The 23,139-nt window shown below is 44.9% G+C and overlaps 2 protein-coding genes and 1 non-coding gene across 3 annotated transcripts; 1 reads left to right on the top strand and 2 right to left on the bottom strand.

The window, feature by feature from the left end:
* Nucleotides 1-336: 336 nt before the first annotated feature.
* Nucleotides 337-8,379, bottom strand: lpcat3 (lysophosphatidylcholine acyltransferase 3). The gene is made up of 13 exons (XM_061236316.1): nucleotides 8,205-8,379; nucleotides 6,804-6,911; nucleotides 6,040-6,146; nucleotides 5,757-5,850; nucleotides 5,341-5,378; nucleotides 4,387-4,565; nucleotides 3,834-3,942; nucleotides 3,589-3,675; nucleotides 3,163-3,329; nucleotides 2,668-2,815; nucleotides 2,259-2,414; nucleotides 1,977-2,104; nucleotides 337-1,503 (listed from the first exon to the last, which is right to left on the bottom strand). The coding sequence occupies exons 1-12, from the start codon at nucleotides 8,287-8,289 to the stop codon at nucleotides 1,985-1,987; spliced, it is 1,398 nt and encodes a 465-aa protein (XP_061092300.1). The 5' UTR covers nucleotides 8,290-8,379; the 3' UTR covers nucleotides 337-1,503; nucleotides 1,977-1,984.
* An 879-nt stretch (nucleotides 8,380-9,258) lies between these two features.
* On the bottom strand, nucleotides 9,259-9,315 carry LOC133110609 (U7 small nuclear RNA). Its single transcript, XR_009704875.1, has one exon. It is a non-coding gene; the product is annotated as a U7 small nuclear RNA (small nuclear RNA).
* Nucleotides 9,316-9,893: 578 nt separating this feature from the next.
* Nucleotides 9,894-13,807, top strand: tpi1b (triosephosphate isomerase 1b). The gene is made up of 7 exons (XM_061236486.1): nucleotides 9,894-10,095; nucleotides 11,774-11,897; nucleotides 11,983-12,067; nucleotides 12,248-12,380; nucleotides 12,499-12,584; nucleotides 12,714-12,801; nucleotides 13,166-13,807. The coding sequence occupies exons 1-7, from the start codon at nucleotides 9,984-9,986 to the stop codon at nucleotides 13,282-13,284; spliced, it is 747 nt and encodes a 248-aa protein (XP_061092470.1). The 5' UTR covers nucleotides 9,894-9,983; the 3' UTR covers nucleotides 13,285-13,807.
* Nucleotides 13,808-23,139: the final 9,332 nt, after the last annotated feature.

Raw genomic sequence — 23,139 nt, 5'->3', positions numbered from 1 at the left:
TGTCCCTCTGTCCCCGCTCATGCACTGTAGCAAAGCCAAAACCGTGTCGCCACTGTGCATCGAGTAGGCTATGTATACAGGCAAGAATTAATGCACAACTATCTAATGTCTTAATTGGTGTCCCGCACAATATTATTTTTTAATTCTGTTTCCATTTACTGACAGGTTGAGAGCAACCTCCTCTCTTCTCTCCCCGCCCAGACTGCAAAATGACGTCACTTCGGCTCCCACCAGACCGATACAGGAGTGGCGGAAGATTGCGTGTCCGTCCAGTACACAGATGACTTCATTGATTAATAAATTATTATCATTTTTAAATGAAAGAGGAATCCAGCATTTGAATTAACATTACAAAAAGTTTATTTAAAATTATTTTCTTTATACATTTGGTAGCAATAAGGCAAAGTAGTCTGAATAATAACAATTAATACACATCAATTACCACCACACGTATAAATATTATTAAAAAATATTATCGTTAGTGAGCCGCAGCTCCCGTTCAGCCACTATAACGAGCTGACTTCCTCAATGGAGTTTTTATTGATGGTATAATCATTATCATAACTTCATTCAATAGAAAAGCTGTGGTTTTGGTTGAAGGATTTTTGCTTCGTGTTCTTGTTCAGACGTAATAAAAGAGTCATAAAGCAGAAGTAGAAAATACTAGAAGAGGAGAATTGAGGATTTAAAATTGAAGTCACAACAATGGATGGAGAAATTGACAGACAGAATCACCCTTTGTGGAGCTTCCTTTCAAAGCTACAAAATACCGTACATAAACTCCCAAAATATCAGCAAATGAACAACTGTAACAAAATAACACAATGACAACAAAGGAAAACGGAATTTGCTAAAAAACCAGCGCAACATTCATCAATAAACAAGGCAATTGAACAAAAGTACAGTGTCTTGGCCAATGTTTGTGTAAAAAGGTCCATACAAAAATGGTAATTCCTGACAAAAATGGCCATGAATGTGAGTGTGTCAAGTACACTTTGTGCCATCAGCCTGACTGTGCAGCATTTCAATGGCTGGGGCGAGGAATAGGAATACTTCAACAGGAGGAAAAATACAAACCAACAGCACATCAGAATGCCCAGACAGCCATTTTTGTCTGTGTTTCCATACACACACACACACACACCATTGTTTCAGTCACTGTTCTTCAAGTGTCAATAATAATGAAATAATAATGAAGTTATTATAGAATTATTATTAAGCACAGCGCTCTTTTTAATGACTCCATCGGTTGAAATGGCCTTCAATTTTTAATGTGGCACTACGTCTGCCTCTTACTTTTACCGACCCCTCTCGTCAGCACCCACCAAAAAACTCAAATATATATATAAACAAATATGTACATTCTCTCACTCATATACACACATGCGCACTCTCACACATATATATATATTACTAAAGGCAATACAAAAATGCTCTGATCTGCCTGTCTGTCAAGTCACAGTTCCCTTCAACTGGATTCTGGCTGACCACCCAACCTGAGATCTGCAAGAGAGAAAATAACAGAGAGGTTATGAGATGAGTGAGAGCACACATTACATTTTACACACAAACCTCATCTACATGGGCAGCTGAAGTGAAGGGATAGGAAACCTGCTGCACTCCTGTCAACACACACACACACACACACACACCCCTCCCCCCCCCCACACACACACGCACTCACGCGCACACCCCACCCACACACTCCCCCACACACACACACACACACACACACCCCCACACACCCCTCCCCCCCCCCCCACACACACACGCACTCACGCGCACACCCCACCCACACACACACACACACACACACACACACACACACACACTCCCACTCTCCCCCCCCCCCCCCCCACACACACACACACACACACACACACACACACACACACACTCTCACACTCATACATATATATGTATATATATATTCTGCAACAGCTACTACAGACACAGGCAGGATGGATCAAATTTACCCATATTTCTACTCCTCTTTTTTCTCAGCCCTTTCTTTCCTCGGCACCAGGACCTTGCGGAGGTATATAACGAGAGCGTAGGAGGCGAAGAAAAAGATGTGACCACAGAAATAGACGGATGAATACACCTGGAAGACAAAGAAATCCGATTGCCAAAGCAAATTGGAAAGGGGGGGTCGGGGTCGCTTACAGAGCTCAGACACAAAATGGCGCCCCGTCCCAAGTTCAGTCGCCTTGAATCGAATATGAATTCACACACGCTTCTTCCCACCCCTTGCTTACCTTGAGCCACTTGTCAAACGCGAAGAGGCAGAAGGGTACCAGAGGGTATCCCATGAAGAGCCAGTGAATGAACTGCTGAACGCAGTAGATGAGAGGATACAGCGGGCTGACCGAAAGTCGGGTCAGCAGTGGACTATCCTTCACCAAGGCCAAGGCCTGAGACAGGGAGGGACAGCAGGAGGTTGCTTTGTGCCGCGTGTAACAGAAACCAATCAGGATGCTAAAATAATAGCGGAGATGATTGCCCGAGACAGGGCTACCATTTTCACGTGAAGTTGATGTGTTCTAACTGTCTACTAATTTGAATACATTAGGTGTGCTCCTAAAATGTTAAAACTTAAAAAGCACATGTGCTCCTTGGAAAACATTTTTGAAATTATGGTATATTAAAGCGGGCCACTCTTGTTACCTTCCGCTCTACGGCCATGATGAGGAACTCCATTGAGAAACAGAGGATGTACCCGGAGTGCAGGCCGTGCCAAACGGCCAGGAACAGCAGAGTTACCACCTGGGACGCCATCTTGTTGCCCAGGAACTTCAGCCGCTTGAACACATGTCTGGTCCACACATCAGAGAAAAACCAATCATCAGAACTACAACTCCCATAACCGAGTGGAGTGATTTCCCACATTGAGAACCAGGAAGTAAATGCATTGTATTTCCCCCAGTGATCATAATGCTTAAGGAAAAAGGGTGCAGGATAATTCTGCTCCATTTACACAGACACATTTTACAGCAAATGCAATAACTAGGAAAAAAAAAGAAAAGAAATGCCCAACACACGTGCTCAAGCACTGAAAACAATATATGCCTCTATACTTTTCCTCAGACGTTCTACGTAACCGCGCAATCACGTGGAATACAACACCAGGGAACTGCCAGTTATCTGCGGATGAGGACTCACCTGGCTGCCCAGGCATTGGTGTTGATGTTGAAGGAAGAGATTGTTCCCGCAAACAGGGGCGTGGTCTCATACTTCCACACCAGCACATTCGCACAGGCATCCCATTGGTCCTCCCCGTCCTGGTCTTTCCCGTTGTAGCCCAGCCCACAGAGGATACACACCCCTTCCTGAAAGGAAAAGACACTAGCGTACATGAAACCAGGAAGGAGAAGGGTAAAGAGACCACACACACACACACACTCTCCCCCACCCCCACCCACACCCACACACACACACACACACACACTCTCCCCCCCCACCCACACACACACACACACACACACTCTCCCCCACACACACACACACACACACACACACACACACACTCACAAGCCTTCGAATCGCCACGTTTGAATTTGGTCGAGGTGGTGTGGCAGCGTTACTTACAGCGATGACCCAGCAGCTGACGTATTTGTACAGGCTGATTTTCCCCCACAGCAGGATGTACACGCAGCGATACCAGAACGGCTGGGCCTAAGATGCAGTGCAGAACACAAGATCAGTGGCAAAGATCATTTCTTTGGCATATATCGGAAATGAAACGAGGACGGTGTTGCGTAGGAACAATACTAAGCATCCATTTCACTGGTAGGATCGGTTTGTCGCAGGGATATTAGTTTGCTTGCGCTAACCTCATATTCGTCAGTAAGAAAGTAGCTGTCGGGGAAGATGGGATTCCCTATGGTGAAGATCGTCAGGCAGACGAGGCCCAAGGAGAACCGCTTCATGGCAGGAAGAACACTGAGCGAGATAGAGATGGTTAGAGAGATTGTGAGAGAGATGGTTACTTATCACGCCACCATCAGAGGAGGGGGAGGGGTAAACTGAATTATTTTATGATTGCGGAAAAAAAAAAGAAGAAAAAAATATCTAATCACCAAAAAAAAAAAAAAAACTGAGCTAAGGGCTAATTTTATCACAAATGACACCGCATGTTTGCCCTTGTAGACTTTGACTGAAGCCTTTTCTCATTAGAGATAAAAACATGGACACCTTGAGTTCCTAACACATTGACTACAACAAGCCTGCAAAACATTATGTTGCCCTTCAATGCACAGAGCAGACTACACTCCTAATACCATTCCTTTGGCACTGCCAAATGCAAACAGCCCCAGTGGAGTTGGGATTTGTTTTTTGTTTTTTTTTGTTTTTTTTTGTGGGGGGGGCTTGCAGTTCATTCCTCACCTGTTGGGTGGCTGTCCAGGACAGTCTGTGAGTTCCCCAGAGGCCAGCATCAGGTACCTACGGAGTGTAAACTGTGGCCCTACGAGGAAACCACCGTAAAAGTAGGAAAAGCCAAGAACCTCCAGGAGAGAGGGCACAGTAGACAGTGCTCCTCTCTGTTGCTCGGCACTGAGCTGGGACTACAGAGGAAGAATAAAACAATGAGAAGCATTACCAGTACTACCAGCCACAGGCCACACCCCTGGCCATAGTCCATTATAGATGACTGGAGTGATTTAGCCATGGCTACATAATGGTTTTTCATCAATCAATGACAGGAATTTTAAACCCAAGAAAACAGGAAAAACTTGCTTGTTTGTCGGCTATAGAAATATGTGCTTGGTACATGAGTCATGACCAGCCAATAATGATAGGCACAGTCAATACGGTTTACAGTGAGGCCCCATATGTAGCTTAATCTTTAAAGAGAACACTATATGCAGTCAATTTATATCCATATAACGATCATCTTTATGGTATGTCACCTTTATAATTCCTATGTGCCCAATAATTTAAACAGAGAAATCATTTTCTAGTGAAGACAAGAACTGATGGGCTGAAAAATGAGTACATTATCAGCTTGAGAGAGAGATAGAGAGATAAAGATAGAGAGAATAGAATGGTGCTGCAAAATACTACTCTGGTACAGCACTCTAGTTTATACATTGCACATGCATGTTTTCTGCCACTATACACATTTTCAGATCAGCTCTACTGATATCAGTGACACAAGGCAAACACTCATTCACACACAAGAGAAGGCCCGTGCATATAAACACACAGCAAAAGAATGGAAAAAATGAGTTAATGAACGAGTAGAAAAATCAAGCTAGTTACAATAGACAGCAGACCATTAACTGAATTGACCGGTTTGCAGCTTACCAAAAAGAAAATTTTAAAATAAAAATAACTCACTGGTTCCTTCCCACCATCATAGAAATCAAATGACAAACCTGGAAAAATCAGAAAATGTCACTGTTATTATAAATGTTATGATGACTATGATTGTGATGATTAACAAAAGGAGGTGCCTGTTCTGCACTGCCCTCACAGAGCACGCAGCAGTATCTGAATCAGCACTATAACACTAAAGAATGCAACAACAGAAATAATGGCTCTGTGGGTGGCAGATACTGATCAAATGAACCCTATGTGGTATGAATTACTAGTGCCATAATAATTTTCTCATTATTTTTTAATGAGAGAATGACAAAAAACAGAATGAGAAAGATTAGGGAGGAAGACGGATGATGTCAGCAACAGAGACGAGAGAGAAGGGGCAGGAAAGGGAGGGAGGGAGGGAGAGAGAGAAAGAAGAGAGAGAAACATACCGATAAGCTTGAGTGCGAGTACGCAATGGGGCATGGTCCACTTGATGTCATACTGATCTGTAGCAGTGTAGTAATATCCAAACAGCAGGTACACCTGTGAGAGGAGAGATAGGGGGAGAGGGAGAGAGAGAAGGGGGGGGGGGCATTATGCAGCGGAGCGCTCTGGTACATCAGAACTGCAGTGAGAGAGGGATGAGGGCGTGCCCGACCCATTTCTCCAACTGAACCTGCATCACAACCGAAGACTGAGGTACTGGGGGGGGGGGAGAGAGCGTGACCTCACCATCTGAAACAGAAAGCTGCTCATAACGGCTGTCACCGTCCTTCCCATGAGCCTCAGCAACAGGAACTGGACAACAATACAGACTGCGGAGTGATAAAGCTGAGAGCCTAAGGGAGGGGTAGAGAAAGGATGGGTTAATACAACAAAGCAGAGATGGATGGGGACTTTCTGATACATTCACAGTGCACCGAGGTAGGTGCAACACATAAAAAGGGATGGGGAGAAGATGGCGAGATGGGGGACATTGCAGAGACCAAACAGACCTGCTGTTAAATCCGAGAGCAGCAATAATGACAGAATCAGAAACGGAGAGTCATTGGGGGAACCATACACAAGTCTGTGTCAAACTTGTCGAAGCCCCTTTATGTTGAGCCAGTCATTAGGCCTGACTCATTCCCTGGCTGTCAGAATCAGCCCTACTTTTGAGTATTCTCTTTAGTAGGCAAGTGGGCTGAGTCAGACACAGTCTCCGTTTATGGGGGGGGGGGGGGGGGGGGGGTCACATCTCACATCTTTAATTAACCCGGACATCATTCCACTCACACTCTATCCTTTCTTTCAGTTGCACATTTCCAATATCATCATCATGACAAAATCATTCTCTCTCCCCCTCTCTCGCATCCTCAGCCTTTCTCCCTCCCACTTCAAATCAACATCATCATTACGAGAGCAGTCAACTATTTACTTTCACAAAGACTGAAAGGGGACTGGTTTTTTTGTTTGTTTTTTTTGTTTTGTTTTTTTTAAGCAACACTGCTCCTCACCAAAGTTGAAAGCAGCCAGAGCTAGTCCAGAAAAAGTGTGCAGCAGGTGAACAATGTGGGGGGGCTGGTAGAAAAAATAACGCCGGTATATCATGGCAAAGGGATACCCTGAAGGAGAGACGGAAAGACAAAGAAAGACTGTTATCACAACAGGCATTTAAAAACCCTACTAACATTTGTATTTTTGAAAAGGCCAGTGGTCTCCTTCCGCACTTGAAGGTCAAGCCGTTTTTGGCTAGCGGGTTAACATGTAACTGACAGCTGCTGCAGGCAAAAAATGCAAAGCATAAAAACCATGGTATGCAGCCTAGCATGTGGACCGCCTGGGGGTAAATAAGTTACAGACTGGATAATTTCCTTTTAAACAAATCTGTTACCCGGGCAACCATTTGGGATAGGAATACAGTGCAGAACTAATTAATTGACAGTTCTGCGACAGCGACATCAGACGCTCGCAGCAGATTAAGGCAATTCACCTCGGTCAATATATTTGTTCAGCACATCAGTGTAAGACCTTGAAGACGACTCACACAGGCGTGTGCTCACTTATCGCCCGTTGAGCAGCCAATCTGTCCACCTTGTCACAATCGACGTACTGCTATGTGATAGGATAACTTCGCAACAGTTGAAACCATGTGCGTTTTATAAATCACCAGATAAGCCTCTATGCCTAAGGCGAACAACTAGTACTAGTTAACATTACACTCCACGCTTACCAGGTATTAGTTAACGATACACAGAATATAAGCCCTACTAATATTTGTATGTTTGCAAGGGACAGCTGACTAATTAGTAAATATATATGTCTGTGTTTGTCTTGATGCCTGTCATTTTTCATCCATATAACTTATGCATGTCCATGTGTTAGGACAAAGTTCAATACACACTGCCCTACATGCCCCATGTGACTGTAATATGAAACCCAGACAATCAACACATTAGCTGACTGCAAAACCATTTAGGAAATTTAGCTAGTTAACTGCTTCGACCGGTCAAATTTGAGTTTGTATCGAATGATCCACTCCACAGTACAGAAAATGGGCTAACCTGTTATTTAAATTACTCTGTCATAAGACAATGCTTTAGGCTATAATAATAAAATAAATGAAAAAAAAAAGCTGTTTAATTTCTTCCTGTATGTAAACCGCTTCTTTCAGTGTGTTTCAGGTCGACCTTGAAGTTCGGCTTTCAAGTATGTATCAGCAAACTGTTTCGAGAACTGTGCCTAGCTATGTGGCATATGGATTTCTAGCCTGTAGGCTACTGTATAAAATATAGCAACATAACTTAGCTAGCTAGGTTGCATATGTGTAGTTTATTTGTGTCCAAATAGTAAAATGAAATGTATTAATCTTATTGACATCTACCAATCGTAGCCAAGGCAAATGAGACTGAACTCACCTATTAAAATTGACAAAATGAGCCGAACCGCAGGTTCTGGAGAACCCAAATAGTCCGACAATTTCTCCATCAAGGGAGCCGCCATCTTTCGTGCGGGCGGAAGTGACTCCGTGCTGTGTTTCCGTGAATATGCACTGTTGTTCTTCTTTCACTCTCTTTTATCTGCCCTTTAGCTTTCCCCACCTCCCCTTTCCCTCCTCTTCCCTTGTCTAGCTCTCATCGACCTTCAACTCTTTGTGGTGTCCTCACTCAGTTTCGCAACATGTATTTTTATCGGCACAGCTATCTGGTTCCTCCAAAGAGCGACGTGTACAGAGAAAAGATATAACCTACAGATTAAGAATTAAAATTGACAACATGTGAGACATGACCCAATAACAGCTTAACGTATAGTTTACAAGCGTATACCAACGAACCAGAAACATAAAGTTGTGATATGTGTGCATGTTGAACTCGGCACACTCCTATAGTAGTAGCCTAGCAGTCCTGGCTAGCATTTCAGCAGTTACTAACGCTACCGCTTCAATTGTCGATGGGTGAAAAATAGTGTAGGTTCTCCCTCTTGTGGCGAGATAAGGGAATCTCACCTACGGTTGCTACGTTGGAATTTTGTACATTTTCCCTGCATCGAAATACTACTGGGGAGTGTATGTGGACCGGCACGGGCTTCCAGTTTGCAATTCATTTATTGTATACAAATACGGCTTGTTTAGAATGGTCCTTGTAATAATTTACAATCCATTACTACATTAATGGCATTTGGCTGACGCTCTTATCCAGATGATACAGTTGATTAGACTAGGCAGGAGACAATCCTCCCCTGGAGCAATGCAGGGTTAAGGGCCTTGCTCAAGGCCCCAACGGCTGTGCGGATCTTATTGTGGCTACACCGGGATTAGAGCCACCGACCATGGGTGTCCCAGTCATCCACCTTAACCACTACGCTACAGGCCATCCCGTCAATCGTACTACATAAACTAAAAAAAACCAATACATATTAAGTAGCAGTTCATAAAGAGATAAATAATACACGTTTATTTTTTTCAACGCGAGAGCGGGCTTCTCCCAAGGAGAAACCTTCTGGACAAATACTAAAAGAGCAAAAATTCCATTTAATGGTATTCTGCTACTCAATGTATTTATTTCAGTGTCTACAGGGTTGCACCAGGGTGGGCGGAGGTTTTTTAGAATTAATGCGTAGCACAAATTAAAAACTAATCATAAATCTTTTCATGACGGACTACATTACATGCCGGTTCATCAAATACCGTTTATACTGGTTTTAAATATAAACCTGTACAAGGTTTAAACGAAGGGGGTTGTGGGTATGCAAAGCCTGCCAGTCAGTGCAACCAATCAAGATCGGGGGAAGTACCTTGTGCTATAGAATCGAATCAAATGTGCTATAGGAACAAAATATGAATGTGTTTGCTGTATTTTGCTGCTATTGCTAGGTTATAATTAAAAAGCCTAAAAATACCAATCGGTGAAGAAATGCAGAAGATAGCCGTCACTCAGGGTCAAAGGATAACTTTCTGTGACCAATCAGGGAGTCACTTTATAATGTCAAAACGTCTCGCCGGTCTCTCTTACAAGGCAATGGTCTTACGAGAATGCCGAATGGTAACCAATGAAATAAAAGAAGGGTGGGGCTAGAGTATATCCGATAATATAAAATCAGATTCTGACAACTAGTTGGTGCTCGTCTCTCCGAGTAAGACGTTCCTTGAACTTAAAGCAGTGTTACAGCTATAATTACAAAACTATCACGCCACAATCATGTCTCCGAGGAAATTTTTCGTGGGTGGAAACTGGAAGATGAATGGCGATAAGAAAAGCCTAGGCGAACTTATCAATACATTGAACAATGCAAAACTCCATGCCGATACCGGTAGGTAAAATCATGTGTTTGCCAGTGAGCATAGCTAGTGAATAGCTCATTAGGTATAGTATAATGATTAGCTACTATACTAGCAAATGAATCTACTTAAAATAGATTGCAAGCGAACCGGGAAGCTAGTTTACTGTATACCCAACCATGGCCAGCTAGCTGTCCGTAATCATTGACGTGATTCATGATCAATCAATCACAACCTATGTGTCCTTTGAAATGGCAGGAACTGCTTTTGATTCATTGTATACGTTACGTTAATTCAAGTTTTGACAAGTAACGGCATGCCTTACTCCAGCTAGCCATGTGATTTGCTATCTTTTTAGTGGACGCGCCAAGAGAAAGGTGGTTGAATGTCATTGTACTAGCTAGCTCGATAAAAAACTAAAATAAAACCGCTTGTTATGAAGAAAATTTCCCCACAATATTTTGTTGAATGCAATGCTGTGAACTAGCTATAAATATGTGACCGAAAGGATGCGAGTTTGTTTTAAGGAAATAATAGACCGGACGAGCACAACGTGGTGCAGCCTGATTTCAGGTAGGCGGGGTGTGTGCCTTCGAGCACGTAGCCTTGCAAGCCAGCCAGTCCGTTGTTGTACTAGAATTCCTATTGCAATGAGTGTGACACTCTGCAATTCCGTATTCTGACCACTCCACTCGTGTTGCGTATCCATTTTATAACGTCCTCGCTAACTGTAAGGTGAACATTATAACAAAATTGCGTATGTTTTCCCTCCAACTGCATTAAAACTGCAGTCTGAATATTGTAACTGCTAGGGTTACTAGCTAGCTTTCCATTTACTCTTACAATCCTCGCTTCCGTACATCGTCTCCCTTTTCTGTGATATGGGCTCCATCTTGGTGCTTGGTACCCTTCCGTGCCTCATTGTAAAAAATCTCTTTGTGCTACGGTGCATACATTTCGGCCGTACAGTGCCGTCTAATTTATAAATAGCTTTTATGATCATGTCCAAAGCGCCGTTGGGGTATCCGTCTCGGTTTGGTTCAGTCCTCGTTTTAAATAAAGCGGCCTTGAACTTTTGCACTACTCTTGGCAATGCCGATCTGTCCGCACTTGACACTCGAGCTTGGGCGAGGCACGGCCAAGCATAAGAAGGCCCAGTGCCGTTTTAAACGTACTGCAAAGGCTAGTGTGGCTCCGTGTGTTTGAATGAAATTAGCACAGGCGACTATCGAAATATACACATATAATCGGCCCGGTAATGGGAAGTCTGCTCTGCGCTCTCCGACCTTTACGCGTTCGTTTCTTCGCGACCCGGGCAGAATGTTGAGGTCTGGTGGGCAACCTTCTCAGCGTTGAACTCCGACCTTTCTGTGTCAGGGCGAGGGGCCTCAGACTTGAGTGACCTTTACATAGGGATTGGTTGCTTAAGATGGACTAATATAGACTCACTTGACCCAAGATACTGTTACATTGCTAATGTCAGTGTGTTGCCCACTGCTACACTGCTGTACTGTACAATGCCGAACAGCAAATCGATTCCCCTTCAATAGTGAAACCAGATTGCGGATTGGACCATCTGTAGCTCACTATGGCCTGTTGAACCTCCTGTGTTCATAGAGGAAAGCACTGTATTTTGATAGAACTGATATTACGGTACCTATCTGTTCTGAAGGTGTACATGGGCCACTCTAATTAGTTTTCCCCTCACAGAGGTGGTGTGCGGTGCCTCTCCGATCTACCTCGACTTTGCCAGGTCCAAGTTGGATCCCAAGATTGGAGTTGCTGCACAGAACTGCTATAAGGTTGCCAAGGGCGCCTTCACCGGAGAGATCAGGTACTGCACTGACGCCTGTGTATGGAATCTCTGCCCACCTGAACGCTGACTAACTGTCCTGCTGTCCACTTTGTTCCTCTCTCAGCCCTGCGATGATCAAGGACTGTGGCGTGCACTGGGTTATCCTGGGCCACTCTGAGAGGCGCCATGTTTTTGGGGAAAGTGATGAGGTACACTGGCTCAGTGGCCCTGATGCTCACTGCCATTTTTGAGCTTGTGTGTCTGTGTGCATGCCCAAGCGGCAATCTCTGGTCTATTTATGTAACCCATTGATTTCTGATATCCCTCTGCCCCCCCCCCCTTCTCTCACAATGGCCTCTGATTGGACATTTCCTGTTTGTTCCCGGCAGCTCATTGGCCAGAAGGTGGCTCATGCCCTGGAGTCTGGTCTGGGTGTGATCGCCTGCATTGGAGAGAAGCTGGATGAGAGGGAAGCTGGCATCACGGAGAAGGTCGTCTTTGCGCAGACCAAGGTCATCGCAGGTAGCTGCCATACTCCAATCTTATTTAACAGTTTTTTGAAATGGGGTTTTTTATGCTTTTTTTCTTTCTTTTCTTTTTTTTTTTCCAAATTGTCATGGTTTTATTGATTTGTTAACAGACAACGTGAAGGACTGGAGCAAAGTGGTCCTTGCTTACGAACCTGTCTGGGCCATCGGTACCGGCAAGACTGCCTCTCCCCAACAGGTATTAATTAACCTTGCACATCTGCAATAGGCTGACCTAGGTCAAGCTAAACACTGAAATCTTTTCTACCGTTTGATATTTGTGCTCTGTACTCTGTATGATGGGTTGTTTTTTTTTCCCCCCTCTCAGGCCCAGGAGGTTCATGAAAAGCTCAGGCACTGGGTAAAGGACAATGTCTCGGAGGCAGTGGCCAACTCCGTCAGAATTATCTACGGAGGTCAGTAAGAGACGCCCTTCACTCTGTTTTCACGTTTCTGTCCCCCCTCACGCACCCAAATGATGGCCTTTGTTCCGCTCTTGTGTTTGAGTACACTTTAACCTCAAGTCTAATTTTCTGCATTTTTACCATGGATGTTGCCTGTGATAACGCAGAGTGGTGACATGCCGACTACTTTGTCTGAGCAAAACGATATGCTGTACTGCGAACTGAAACACAAAAATCCTTTTTGCTTCTGATCTGAGCATGTTTCCACAACCTAAGTGTGGCACGACCAGTCTTATCTGCTTTTAACAGGCATTTTCCACATTTGGTGCGGTATCCTGTGTGTGTCCTTGTGTTTAAAGTGCTTCTCCTCCATCAGGCTCAGTGACCGGTGGCACCTGCAAGGAGCTGGGCTCCCAGAAGGACGTGGATGGCTTCCTGGTGGGCGGAGCTTCTCTGAAACCAGAGTTTGTTGAAATCATCAACGCTCGTGCATAAAAGGGAAGCAACGTGAGGCTGTGAGGTCATCTGTCAGCTGACCAGTCACAGACCAGCGCAGCACTTAGACCCCGCCCCCTGTCTTTCCGGTGTTTGTGTGATGTCACTACTTCTGTTTCCTTTTTTTCCTTTGTTGTTCAAAGGGACAGATTGACACGCACTGCACTGCATTTCAGTCCATGTACTGGAAACGCAGTGAGTGTACGAACCCGTATGTCACTGCAAAAACGAGCACTGAATTGATAAAACACTCTGGACGAATGTGCATGTGCACACCTTGTGTGCACAGTTTCAATTTTTCGGGCGGTCAATCGAATTAAGTGTCCTTTTAGTAAATAGGTGGCTCTTTGTGTAATTGATGTTTTGTTGCTAAACCTTCCTGTTAGAACTGCATGTCCTGCTTTCTGATTGGCTGGCATGCCACAGGGGAGGGTTCCTCACCAGGTGTTAGTCACGTCTTGGCCAATCGTTGTTAGAGGGAAAGTGTGTAGGAGACCATTTTAATAAACCATAAGAAACGAAATGTGTACTTTTTCTTTGTCTTTTTTCCACTCTTGGAAAATATCGCATCACATTTTATTTTCTCTCCCTGTACACCCAGAATGTGTTCTACAACGACTCTACCATACACTCACCCCTGGCAGCACCTTATTTGCAGTCTGTATCGTTTCCAGATGGGACTCAGTAGAATTCTGAAGTCACATCTCGACTTTCCATTTAAACTCGTTTCTGTAACATGTTTTCTAACCACGTTAGCTGAGGTTAATTCTATGAGGCATATTTGGGGTGGAGGGTTTACAGTCAGCCTGCTCTCTTCCCTTCATGTGCCACGTCTATACGGTTGTGAATATCCGGTTACTGCTAGGCTAGTCGCAGAAAACCAGGGTGAGTGGGATCACTGGTGTCCATATCCTTTTCGAGAAAAGGTCAAATGTAATGTAGGAATTCTAAAAGTATTCTAGACTTGTAGTGCCTCTTACCCATTCAGCCTGGTTGAAGTAGTAGTAGTAGTAGTAGTAGCTAGCTGACATATTTAGGAAGTTGTATATACACATCCTCCTCTGCCTTTCATTTCAGTGGTCTGTTGCAACTTGTTTCTAATTCCAGTCTTCAGAGCTTTTAATTAAAGAATTACGTAACCAAATATTTATTTATATTCTGATCTGGTCGCTATACGCACTCGTTTTCAGTCACGTATTGATCAGTCTCAACCAAGTTGTCCCCATCGCTAACTGTAACTCCGATTCCTTTGGTGTGCTAGTAACGGGAGCTTCTCCATTGGGACTGTGCTGATAAATTCCGTTACAGACACATGCTGTCTGGGGAAAATGACACGTGTGAAGGGACAGCGTTTGGTGCCTATCTGGCGGTTGTACATATCCGTGCCACTAGATGGCGCAAAGGACTGCTTTTTATTCTACACTCACAACTGCCGTGTATGAGTCAGAGGTTGTACAATCCATGCACAGCTGGTGCAGGGGGATAGTTGAGTCCCTGATTAACCAGAAGAGGTCGCTGGTGAGCAACAGGCAGCGAGATACGGACAACCCCACCATCTGAGATCCTCCCTGCGTGATGCTACAGTCGGTTATTGGTTATCAACAGGTGGTTTGCTCCTTTATTGATGCACAATTTGCTAGTTTCCAACCAGCACTTCAGACCATCTAATATGTGTTCCACAAGTAGCAACAACTGCAATTTATTGGCTTCAAATGCAGTGAACACAGTGTACCAGAATAATCTGAAATATAATCATAAAATAATTATGCATACATTTGATATAACACAGTATTGTTCAAGAGTAATTTTTCATATTTACCTGTGTAAATCAGAATTTACAATAAATCTGTGTGGCCTACAAGATGTCGTCAGATGCATGGTAACATATAGATTACAAACTATTTTCAATTCTGTCCTTATGCAGAATTGAGCCATGGGCTTAATTTGAAATGCAGTCATAATTGTAGGCTCACCCCAATGCTGCAATTTCCTGCATCAAGCATGTGCTTATGTCGCATATCGTCTATGGGACTTAAACTGATAATTTTAAGCAATTAACCTCAAAATGGGGGTCCCTGAAATTTAAATACCCCTAAACATGTGTAGGGGTATCCCAAATGCATATTTATTTGCATAAATAACAGGTTGCTGGATTTCCCCAATATGTAGATGGTTCAAACGTATATGTCTGGCATCAAACCCAGTCACTGGCAGAGAGGACTGTGGCTAGCAATGTACATTTAAAAAAATATATAGACGGACAGCCTATAGCCTAGTAGTTCAGTTGCTTGACTGCCACCCAAAAGGTTGGAGATTCAGACCCCAGTGTAACCACAATAATATCCATGCAGATGTGGGCCCTTAAGTAAGACCCTTAACCCCACCCCACATTGCCCAGGGGTATTGGCCCCGCCTTAGTCAAATCAACTGTAAGTCACTTTGGATAAAATAAAAATAAAAAAGCGTCATCTAAATAACTGTAATTTCATGTAATGTAGATGGTGAAGCCCTGATGCTGATGGGTTCTGTGGCACAAACCAAACTCTTCAGTGCCCCCTAGTGCTGCACAAAGGATGTGCGCCTGATTGCAGAGGCACTAAAGGAGAGGGGGTCCACCAAGGTCCTGGAGAGCCTGAGAGGGTCTGCTGGTTTTTGTTGTTACATGACACTTAATCAATGAAAGTAGTTGATTTCACAGTTAACTCCCCTCATCCGTTTTTTGGGTGGAAAGTGGTTGCTGTATTTGAGGTGAAATCAGCAGACCCTGTGGCCCTCGGGACCAGGGTTGACTGCTCCTGCTCTAAAACTCTTCTCCCATCTTCAGTCCACAGCACATGTCATTGACTTCACCCTTTGATGATCCAGGTATATGTACATGCACAGAAGGTGTCAGTTTTCCTATAGGAAGTACCGCACCTGTTCCTCAATGTAATCCTCCACTCTTCCTCTCTGTTGTCCCCAGGCAAACCCTTTGATTGATGCCGTCAATCAAAGTGTCACCGCAGTTCTTCCCCTCAGCAGAGAACTGGTATCATGGCACTGAGATTGCAATCCTTAGAAAAGGGATTACATGTCTCTCTCGCTCTCTCTCTCTCTCTCTCTCTCTCTCTCTCCCTCTCTCTCCCTCTCTCTCTTTCTCTCTCTCATCCACCCTCTTACCATCCCTCCCCCACACTCTCTCTCTCTCTCTCTCTCTCTTCTCTGAGGACCTGACAGAAATTGTGTCTGTACATTCATGAAGAGAAGCATGGTATATATATAAAATTGATGGTGCATAATTTAAGATTCAACCAATTATTCTGGCTTTATTTCCTAAAAGTCTGTATACACCCATGCTGGTTCTCTCACACAGGGCCATCTGGCCAGGGGTCAAAAAGTAAAAGTCCTGCCATGTGTTTCTTCCACCCATGAACTCAGCAAGCTGATTTCACTAATGACTTCTACCTCCTGGCTGAATAATTGTGCTAATTAGCATATCCGGGTGATTGGAAGTAAATACAGGGGAGAACTTTTATTTTCTGAACCTGTAGTTTCTACCTCGGGGTGGCATGGATGGTGCAGTGAGTAGCACTGCCACCTCACAGCAAGGAGGTCCTGGGTTCTAATCCCCGTCGGCCAGGGCCTCTCTGTGCGGAGTTTGCATGTTCTCCCCATGTCTGCGTGGGTTTCCTCCGGGTACTCTGGTTTTCTCCCACAGTCCAAAGACATGCAGGTTAGGCTGATTGGAGAGTCTAAATTGCCTGTAGGTATGCTGGGATGGGCTCCACCCCCCTGCAACCCTGTTCAGGATAAGTGGGTTAAGATAATGGATGGATGGATAGTTTCCACCTCTGCACCTGAAAACTAGCATTAGCCTGACGGGTACTGTAAGTACTGTAAGTGTCCTTCTCCTTTTACTCCATGATAAACACACTAATAAAAAAGTAATGCTAATATTTATGGCCTGACTTGTACAAGCCAACCAACTAATGGCCATTTGCTTTGCATTGTTTCCACTTGTGATTGGTTAATATGTTCCCTGCTGGCAGTAATCTCTGAATGAGAGCTCTGTGTTTGATACAGGAGTGAGTCTGACAGTGAGTTTGATACAGATGTACAGCACGTATTAATCTCTAACAGGACATTCATGCTTCCCTCTCCAGTCCTTAGCTGTGCGAAGGGCCCCAGCAGGGTGGATTAGGCTATTGTACAGTGGGAGTGCTTACTGTTGGATGTGTGAAGCGTGTCCCACACCACAGAATGTGTGGGTGTGTGTGTGTGGATGTGTTTACGCATGTGTGTGTAAAGTATGCATTCGTCGACATGTATGTATGCATTAGTGATGTGCAGGCTGACTGAAAATCAGTGGATCCCACGGTTTAGCCACTGGTCAGGTGGGTTGGGTCACAAAAAATAATGCTTTGAATAATTGGGGATTGGTGGCAGGTGGGCGAGAGAGATTTATAAAATAAATTACATACATTTAGATCAAATAAAAGTCCATTATTACATACTTTGAAGCTAAATTTGTTGAGAGAGAGAGAGAGAGAGAGAGAGACTACACTGAAAGAATCAGGGCCCTGCTCTCACATTTCCACCAAAACTTCCACCTGCAGTTATTAATCCTCCAGCTCTTCATGGGGTCGGACACTTCGAGAGAGGAGGTGCAGTCCTCATTCAGACTGCTGGGTGGGTCAGCTGCCCAGTACCTGAAATACAGCAGTACAGCAAATGTGAACTTAATTAATTTAATCTCTCTCTCTCGCACATATGCACACACACATACACATACACACACACACACTCAGACTGTATGACCTGTTAGTTAAAGGAAGATTAAGCCCAACTGAACGATAGGCCAGCCTGAGGCCTATAGAAGAGGCATTCTTCCTCTCTGTTCTGGCTGACGCCTGACTGGAGGCACAAATAGCTGCTTGCACTTTTATATTGGTTTTTGTCTGTTATATTTGTTTCATTGCAATAAAATCATATGTGCGTATATTTTCTGCAGCCTGTGTTTGTGTCCCACATTGTGTTATGTCTGTTGAGCAAGGTTGTAGCAACATGAACGTATACATATGTGCACACACACAGATACACACCGTGTATGATGGCTCATATATGCACAGTGCCGGAACATTCTGCAGCTCTCACCCTTCAGCCAGTTGGGTACTGTCCACCCAGACCCAGCCTCCCTGCTCCCCGGTTCCACCCGTGAGCCCGACCCAGTACCCATCCCGCGGGGTGTCGTACTGCCGAGTGTGCCTGTGAATGAACTCTTGAAGGGAGCAGAGGAGAACACACACGCGCGCACACACACACACGCATACATAGGCACACGCACATGCACACACACGCACACGTGCACACACACAAGCGCACACACACACACATGCACACACACACATACACACATACACACACATGCACACAACCACACACATACACACACACACGTGCACACACATACACACAAACACGTGCACACACACACACACACACGCACACGCACACAAATCACAGGATGAGGGGTAACAGCCAAAACTGCCACAGCCTTTGCAGAACAACATCCTCATTCAACTCCACAGGAGCAGTGATTGAGCTGGCCCCACAGTGCAGCCTTGAGAGCTCAATGACACGTTCTTGGAAATACATACAGCTGCAGCTATACAGTATATATTTTATGTAATACATGTTGCTCTCCTGTTTATGCACTGTCTAGACCTCTGTGCAACCTGCAAAGTATCCAATGTCTATAGAATTTTCATTGTTTTGTTTATAGATACAGTGCATCCGGAAAGTATTCACAGCGCTTCACTTTTCCCACATTTTGTTATTTTACGGCCTTATTCCAAAATGGAATAAATTCTTTTTTTCCCCTCAAAAGTCTACACACAACACCCCATAATGACAACATGAAAGAAGTTTTTTTAGAATTTTTTGCAAATTTATTAAAAATAAAAAACGAAGAAATCACATGTACATAAGTATTCACAGCCTTTGCTCAATACTTTGTTGATGCACCTTTCGCAGCAATTACAGCCTCAAGTCTTTTTGAATATGATGCCACAAACTTGGCACACCTATCTTTGGGCAGTTTCGCCCATTCCTCTTTGCAGCACCTCTCAAGCTCCATCAGGTTGGATGGGGAGTGTCGGTGCACAGCCATTTTCAGATCTCTCCAGAGATGTTCAATCGGATTCAAGTCTGGGCCCTGGCTGAGCCACTCAAGGACATTCACAGAGTTGTCCTGAAGCCACTCCTTTGATATCTTGGCTGTGTGCTTAGGGTCGTTGTCCTGCTGAAAGATGAACCGTCGCCCCAGTCTGAGGTCAAGAGCGCTCTGGAGCAGGTTTTCATTCAGGATGTCTCTGTACATTGCTGCATTCATCTTTCCCTCAATCCTGACTAATCTCCCAGTTCCTGCCACTGAAAAATATCCCCACAGCATGATGCTGCCACCACCATGCTTCACTGTAGGGATGGTATTGGTGATGAGCGGTGCCTGGTTTCCTCCAAACATGACGCCTGGCATTCACGCCAAAGAGTTCAATCTTTATCTCATCAGACCAGAGAATTTTGTTTCTCATGGCCTGAGAGATCTTCAGGTGCCTTTTGGCAAACTCCAGGCGGGCTGCCATGTGCCTTTTACTAAGGAGTGGCTTTCGTCTGGCCACTCTACCATACAGGCCTGATTGGTGGATTGCTGCAGAGATGGTTGTCCTTCTGGAAGGTTCTCCTCTCTCCACAGAGGAACGCTGGAGCTCTGACAGAGTGACCATCGGGTTCTTGGTCACCTCCTTGACTAAGGCCCTTCTCCCCCGATTGCTCATTTTAGACGGGCGGCCAGCTCTAGGAAGAGTCCTGATGGTTCCGAACTTCTTCCATTTACAGATGATGGAGGCCACGGTGCTCATTGGGACCTTCAAAGCACGAGAACATTTTCTGTACCCTTCCTCAGATTTGTGCCTCGAGACAATCCTGTCTCGGAGGTCTACAGACAATTCCTTTGACTTCATGCTTGGTTTGTGCTCTGACATGCACTGTCAACAGTGGGACCTTATATAGACAGGTGTGTGCCTTTCCAAATCATGTCCAATCAACTGAATTTACCACAGGTGGACTCCGATTAAGCTGTAGAAACATCTCAAGGTTGATCAGTAGAAACAGGATGCCTTGAGCTCAATTTTGAGCTTCATGGCAAAGGCTGTGAATACTTACGTATATGTGATCTCTTAGTTTTTTTTTTTAAATAAATTTGCAAAAATCTCAATATTGTAAAAAATCTTTTTTCATGTTGTCATTATGGGGTATTGTGTGTACAATTTGGAGGAGGAAAAAAAATGAATTTAATCAATTTTGGAATAAGGCTGTAACATAACAAAATGTGGAAAAAGTGAAGCGCTGTGAATACTTTCCAGATGCACTGTATGTGTTTGGGAGGTATTTTATATTGTGTAGCACGGTAGATTTCCGTGCATTGTTGCACCCTTTGCCGAATCGCTTGCGGAGATCGTTCCTCAACCAAAGAGTCAGCCGCCTGGAATAGATCAACATCCACCCTCGACTTTAATTCACAGCTTTGAGCGATAAATTGCCATCACCATCATCATAAATGTTCAGGTAATCTCAGCCGCTGCCCCTGCTGCTGACAGTGAAGGGTTGAGTGTGGGTTTGTCACGCTGCTACCTGCTCCTCTGAGCTCGACACCGCCGTCAGGTCAGCGCCCTGCTGAATGCACTCGATGCACTTCTCATCCGTTCGGTGGAGAAGTAGTAGCACTTGGACTCAAACAGTCCCCAGCCCTTTGGGCAGGGCCTGCAGCCTCTCTCTAAGCAGGTTGCAGGACAAATTCAAAATGGACACCGATGTCAAAGTTCTGTCACTCAATCCGTGAAATGCGCAAAACATACGATATAGGATACAGGATATACGATATAGGATACAAACATAGGATGCAGGTAAATTGTACAAAATGTACGGGAAAGAAACAATACATTATATTTATAACAATATCAGTGTTTGGGGAAATATGAAAACCTTTGACTTTTGCAAGGTGCCTCATCTTTCTAAAGGCTCTGTTTGGGCCCAGAGGGAGTAAGAGTACTGTCTTTTTCTGCAAGCCCTGGACTGGAGCTCCGAGCTGTGAGCTGAAGCTGGGAGTTTGAGCCGTGAGAATTTGCATAGGATTGTACCCGCTCTCCCCGAAGGTCTGGTTCTGGATCTGGATCTGGACCGTGCCTGTGGCTGACAGCCCTGCTCTGAGAAGCACTGTTGGCACCGGCATCACCCAGGGAGAGTTTCAGTTGGCCAGGATGACAGGCGGCAGAGGGTCCGGCTGATCGATCAGGCACCTGCAGCCTACCCGTTGAGCCCGACGTGTAAACTGCGGCGTGAGAACAAGAGACTGCTGAAAACGTGCTTCGGAGGGCAGAGGGTGCTTGTGGGAGCTCGCCCCAAACAGGTAGTGGAGGTTACCACAATGAGCGCCGATGAATATCATTTGGCATTTCAAATTGGGGGCGGCACGGATGGTGCAGTGGGTAGCACTGCCGCCTCACAGCAAGGAGGTCCTGGGTTCGAATCCCCGTCGGCCGGGGCCTCTCTGTGCGGAGTTTGCATGTTCTCCCCGTGTCTGCGTGGGTTTCCTCCGGGTACTCCGGTTTCCTCCCACAGTCCAAAGACATGCACGTTAGGCTGATTGGAGAGTCTAAATTGCCCGTAGGTATGAGTGTGTGAGTGAATGGTGTGTGTGCCCTGCGATGGACTGGCGACCTGTCCAGGGTGTATTCCTGCCTTTCGCCCAATGTATGCTGGGATAGGCTCCAGCCCCCCTGCGACCCTGTTCAGGATAAGCGGGTTCAGATAATGGATGGATGGATGGATTTCAAATTGGGGAGAAAGGGGACAAAGCTGTCAAAATGACATAAATTGAATATATTTTAAAATAGTTTATTACTCCCAAGTTTGAACCGTTGTTTCTTCCATATGTATTAATATCATATGTCGCTTCAGGCTCAGAGTAGCATGATATTGTGCAATAAGGCAGGAGACATCTGCCCACGAATACCCTCCCTCCCTGGAAAAAGCTGTGGTCAGTTATACAGTGCCTCATTGGCACACAGTCTGCACTGGCACAGTCTGGATTTTATTCTACTGGAGAAAAACTGATCAAGCTAGGTTTTGAAGCAGACGGTAGCTGGTTGACCGGTTCAGATCAGCTCCCAGCTTGACATCCCAAGCTATGTTTTGAAACGGCTGAAGCTACAACAGAGAGAAGCTACAAGCACTTGCTGGTTGACCAGCGCATACCCAGCTAGACAATCGTTATGACCTGCTTGGCCATGCTGGTTGACCAGCTCATACCCAGCTAGATCAATTTTCAAGCTGGTTAAGCTGGCATAGCTGCATTATTCAGCAGGGTGGTCTTGTGATGAATAACTCACCATGTGGGTTAGAGTCCAGGATAGGACAATGCAGATCCACTGGTAGGTAGTTCACCAGCTCACTGAGAGTGCGTTTCAGTCTGTCTCTCTCTTGCACTGTCACCATACATTCTCTCGACAGGATGGCCCCAGATTCAGAGAGACTGATGTAATCTCTCTGTAACTGGTCTTTGGCTGCAGTGAGGTTTTAGGTGACTCTTTGTAATTGGTCAGTGAGGTTTAATTTGTTGCTTTCTAATTGGTCCTTGGCTGCAGTGAGGTTTAGGTAGACTATCTGGTGTTTTGTAGCAGTTACGGTGCTGTAATCTCTCTGTAGCTGGTCTGAGATTACAGTGTCAAACTTGTCCCCGAGAATCTCCAGTTCCACCTCAGGTTTAACAGCACTGAGCGAACCTGTTAATGGAGGGAGAGAGAAACTAGTATAAGGAGG

This window comes from Conger conger, chromosome 1, assembly GCF_963514075.1.
Source record: "Conger conger chromosome 1, fConCon1.1, whole genome shotgun sequence".
NCBI lineage: Eukaryota > Metazoa > Chordata > Actinopteri > Anguilliformes > Congridae > Conger > Conger conger.
Note: the sequence above shows the minus strand (reverse complement) of the source record. Positions and strands in the feature narration are given on the sequence as shown.

Bases quoted from the DNA above. Each gene is read 5' to 3' on its own strand.
- lpcat3 (XM_061236316.1), bottom strand. From the start codon at position 8,289: ATGGCGGCTCCCTTGATGGAGAAATTGTCGGACTATTTGGGTTCTCCA. The intron at 3,943-4,386 runs GTGAGGAATGAA...TATCTCGCTCAG, and splicing joins CCTGGACAGCCACCCAACAG to TGTTCTTCCTGCCATGAAGC. The intron at 3,676-3,833 runs GTTAGCGCAAGC...ACTGCATCTTAG, and splicing joins TTCTTACTGACGAATATGAG to GCCCAGCCGTTCTGGTATCG.
- tpi1b (XM_061236486.1), top strand. From the start codon at position 9,984: ATGTCTCCGAGGAAATTTTTCGTGGGTGGAAACTGGAAGATGAATGGC. The intron at 10,096-11,773 runs GTAGGTAAAATC...TTCCCCTCACAG, and splicing joins AAAACTCCATGCCGATACCG to AGGTGGTGTGCGGTGCCTCT. The intron at 12,585-12,713 runs GTATTAATTAAC...CCCCCCTCTCAG, and splicing joins AGACTGCCTCTCCCCAACAG to GCCCAGGAGGTTCATGAAAA.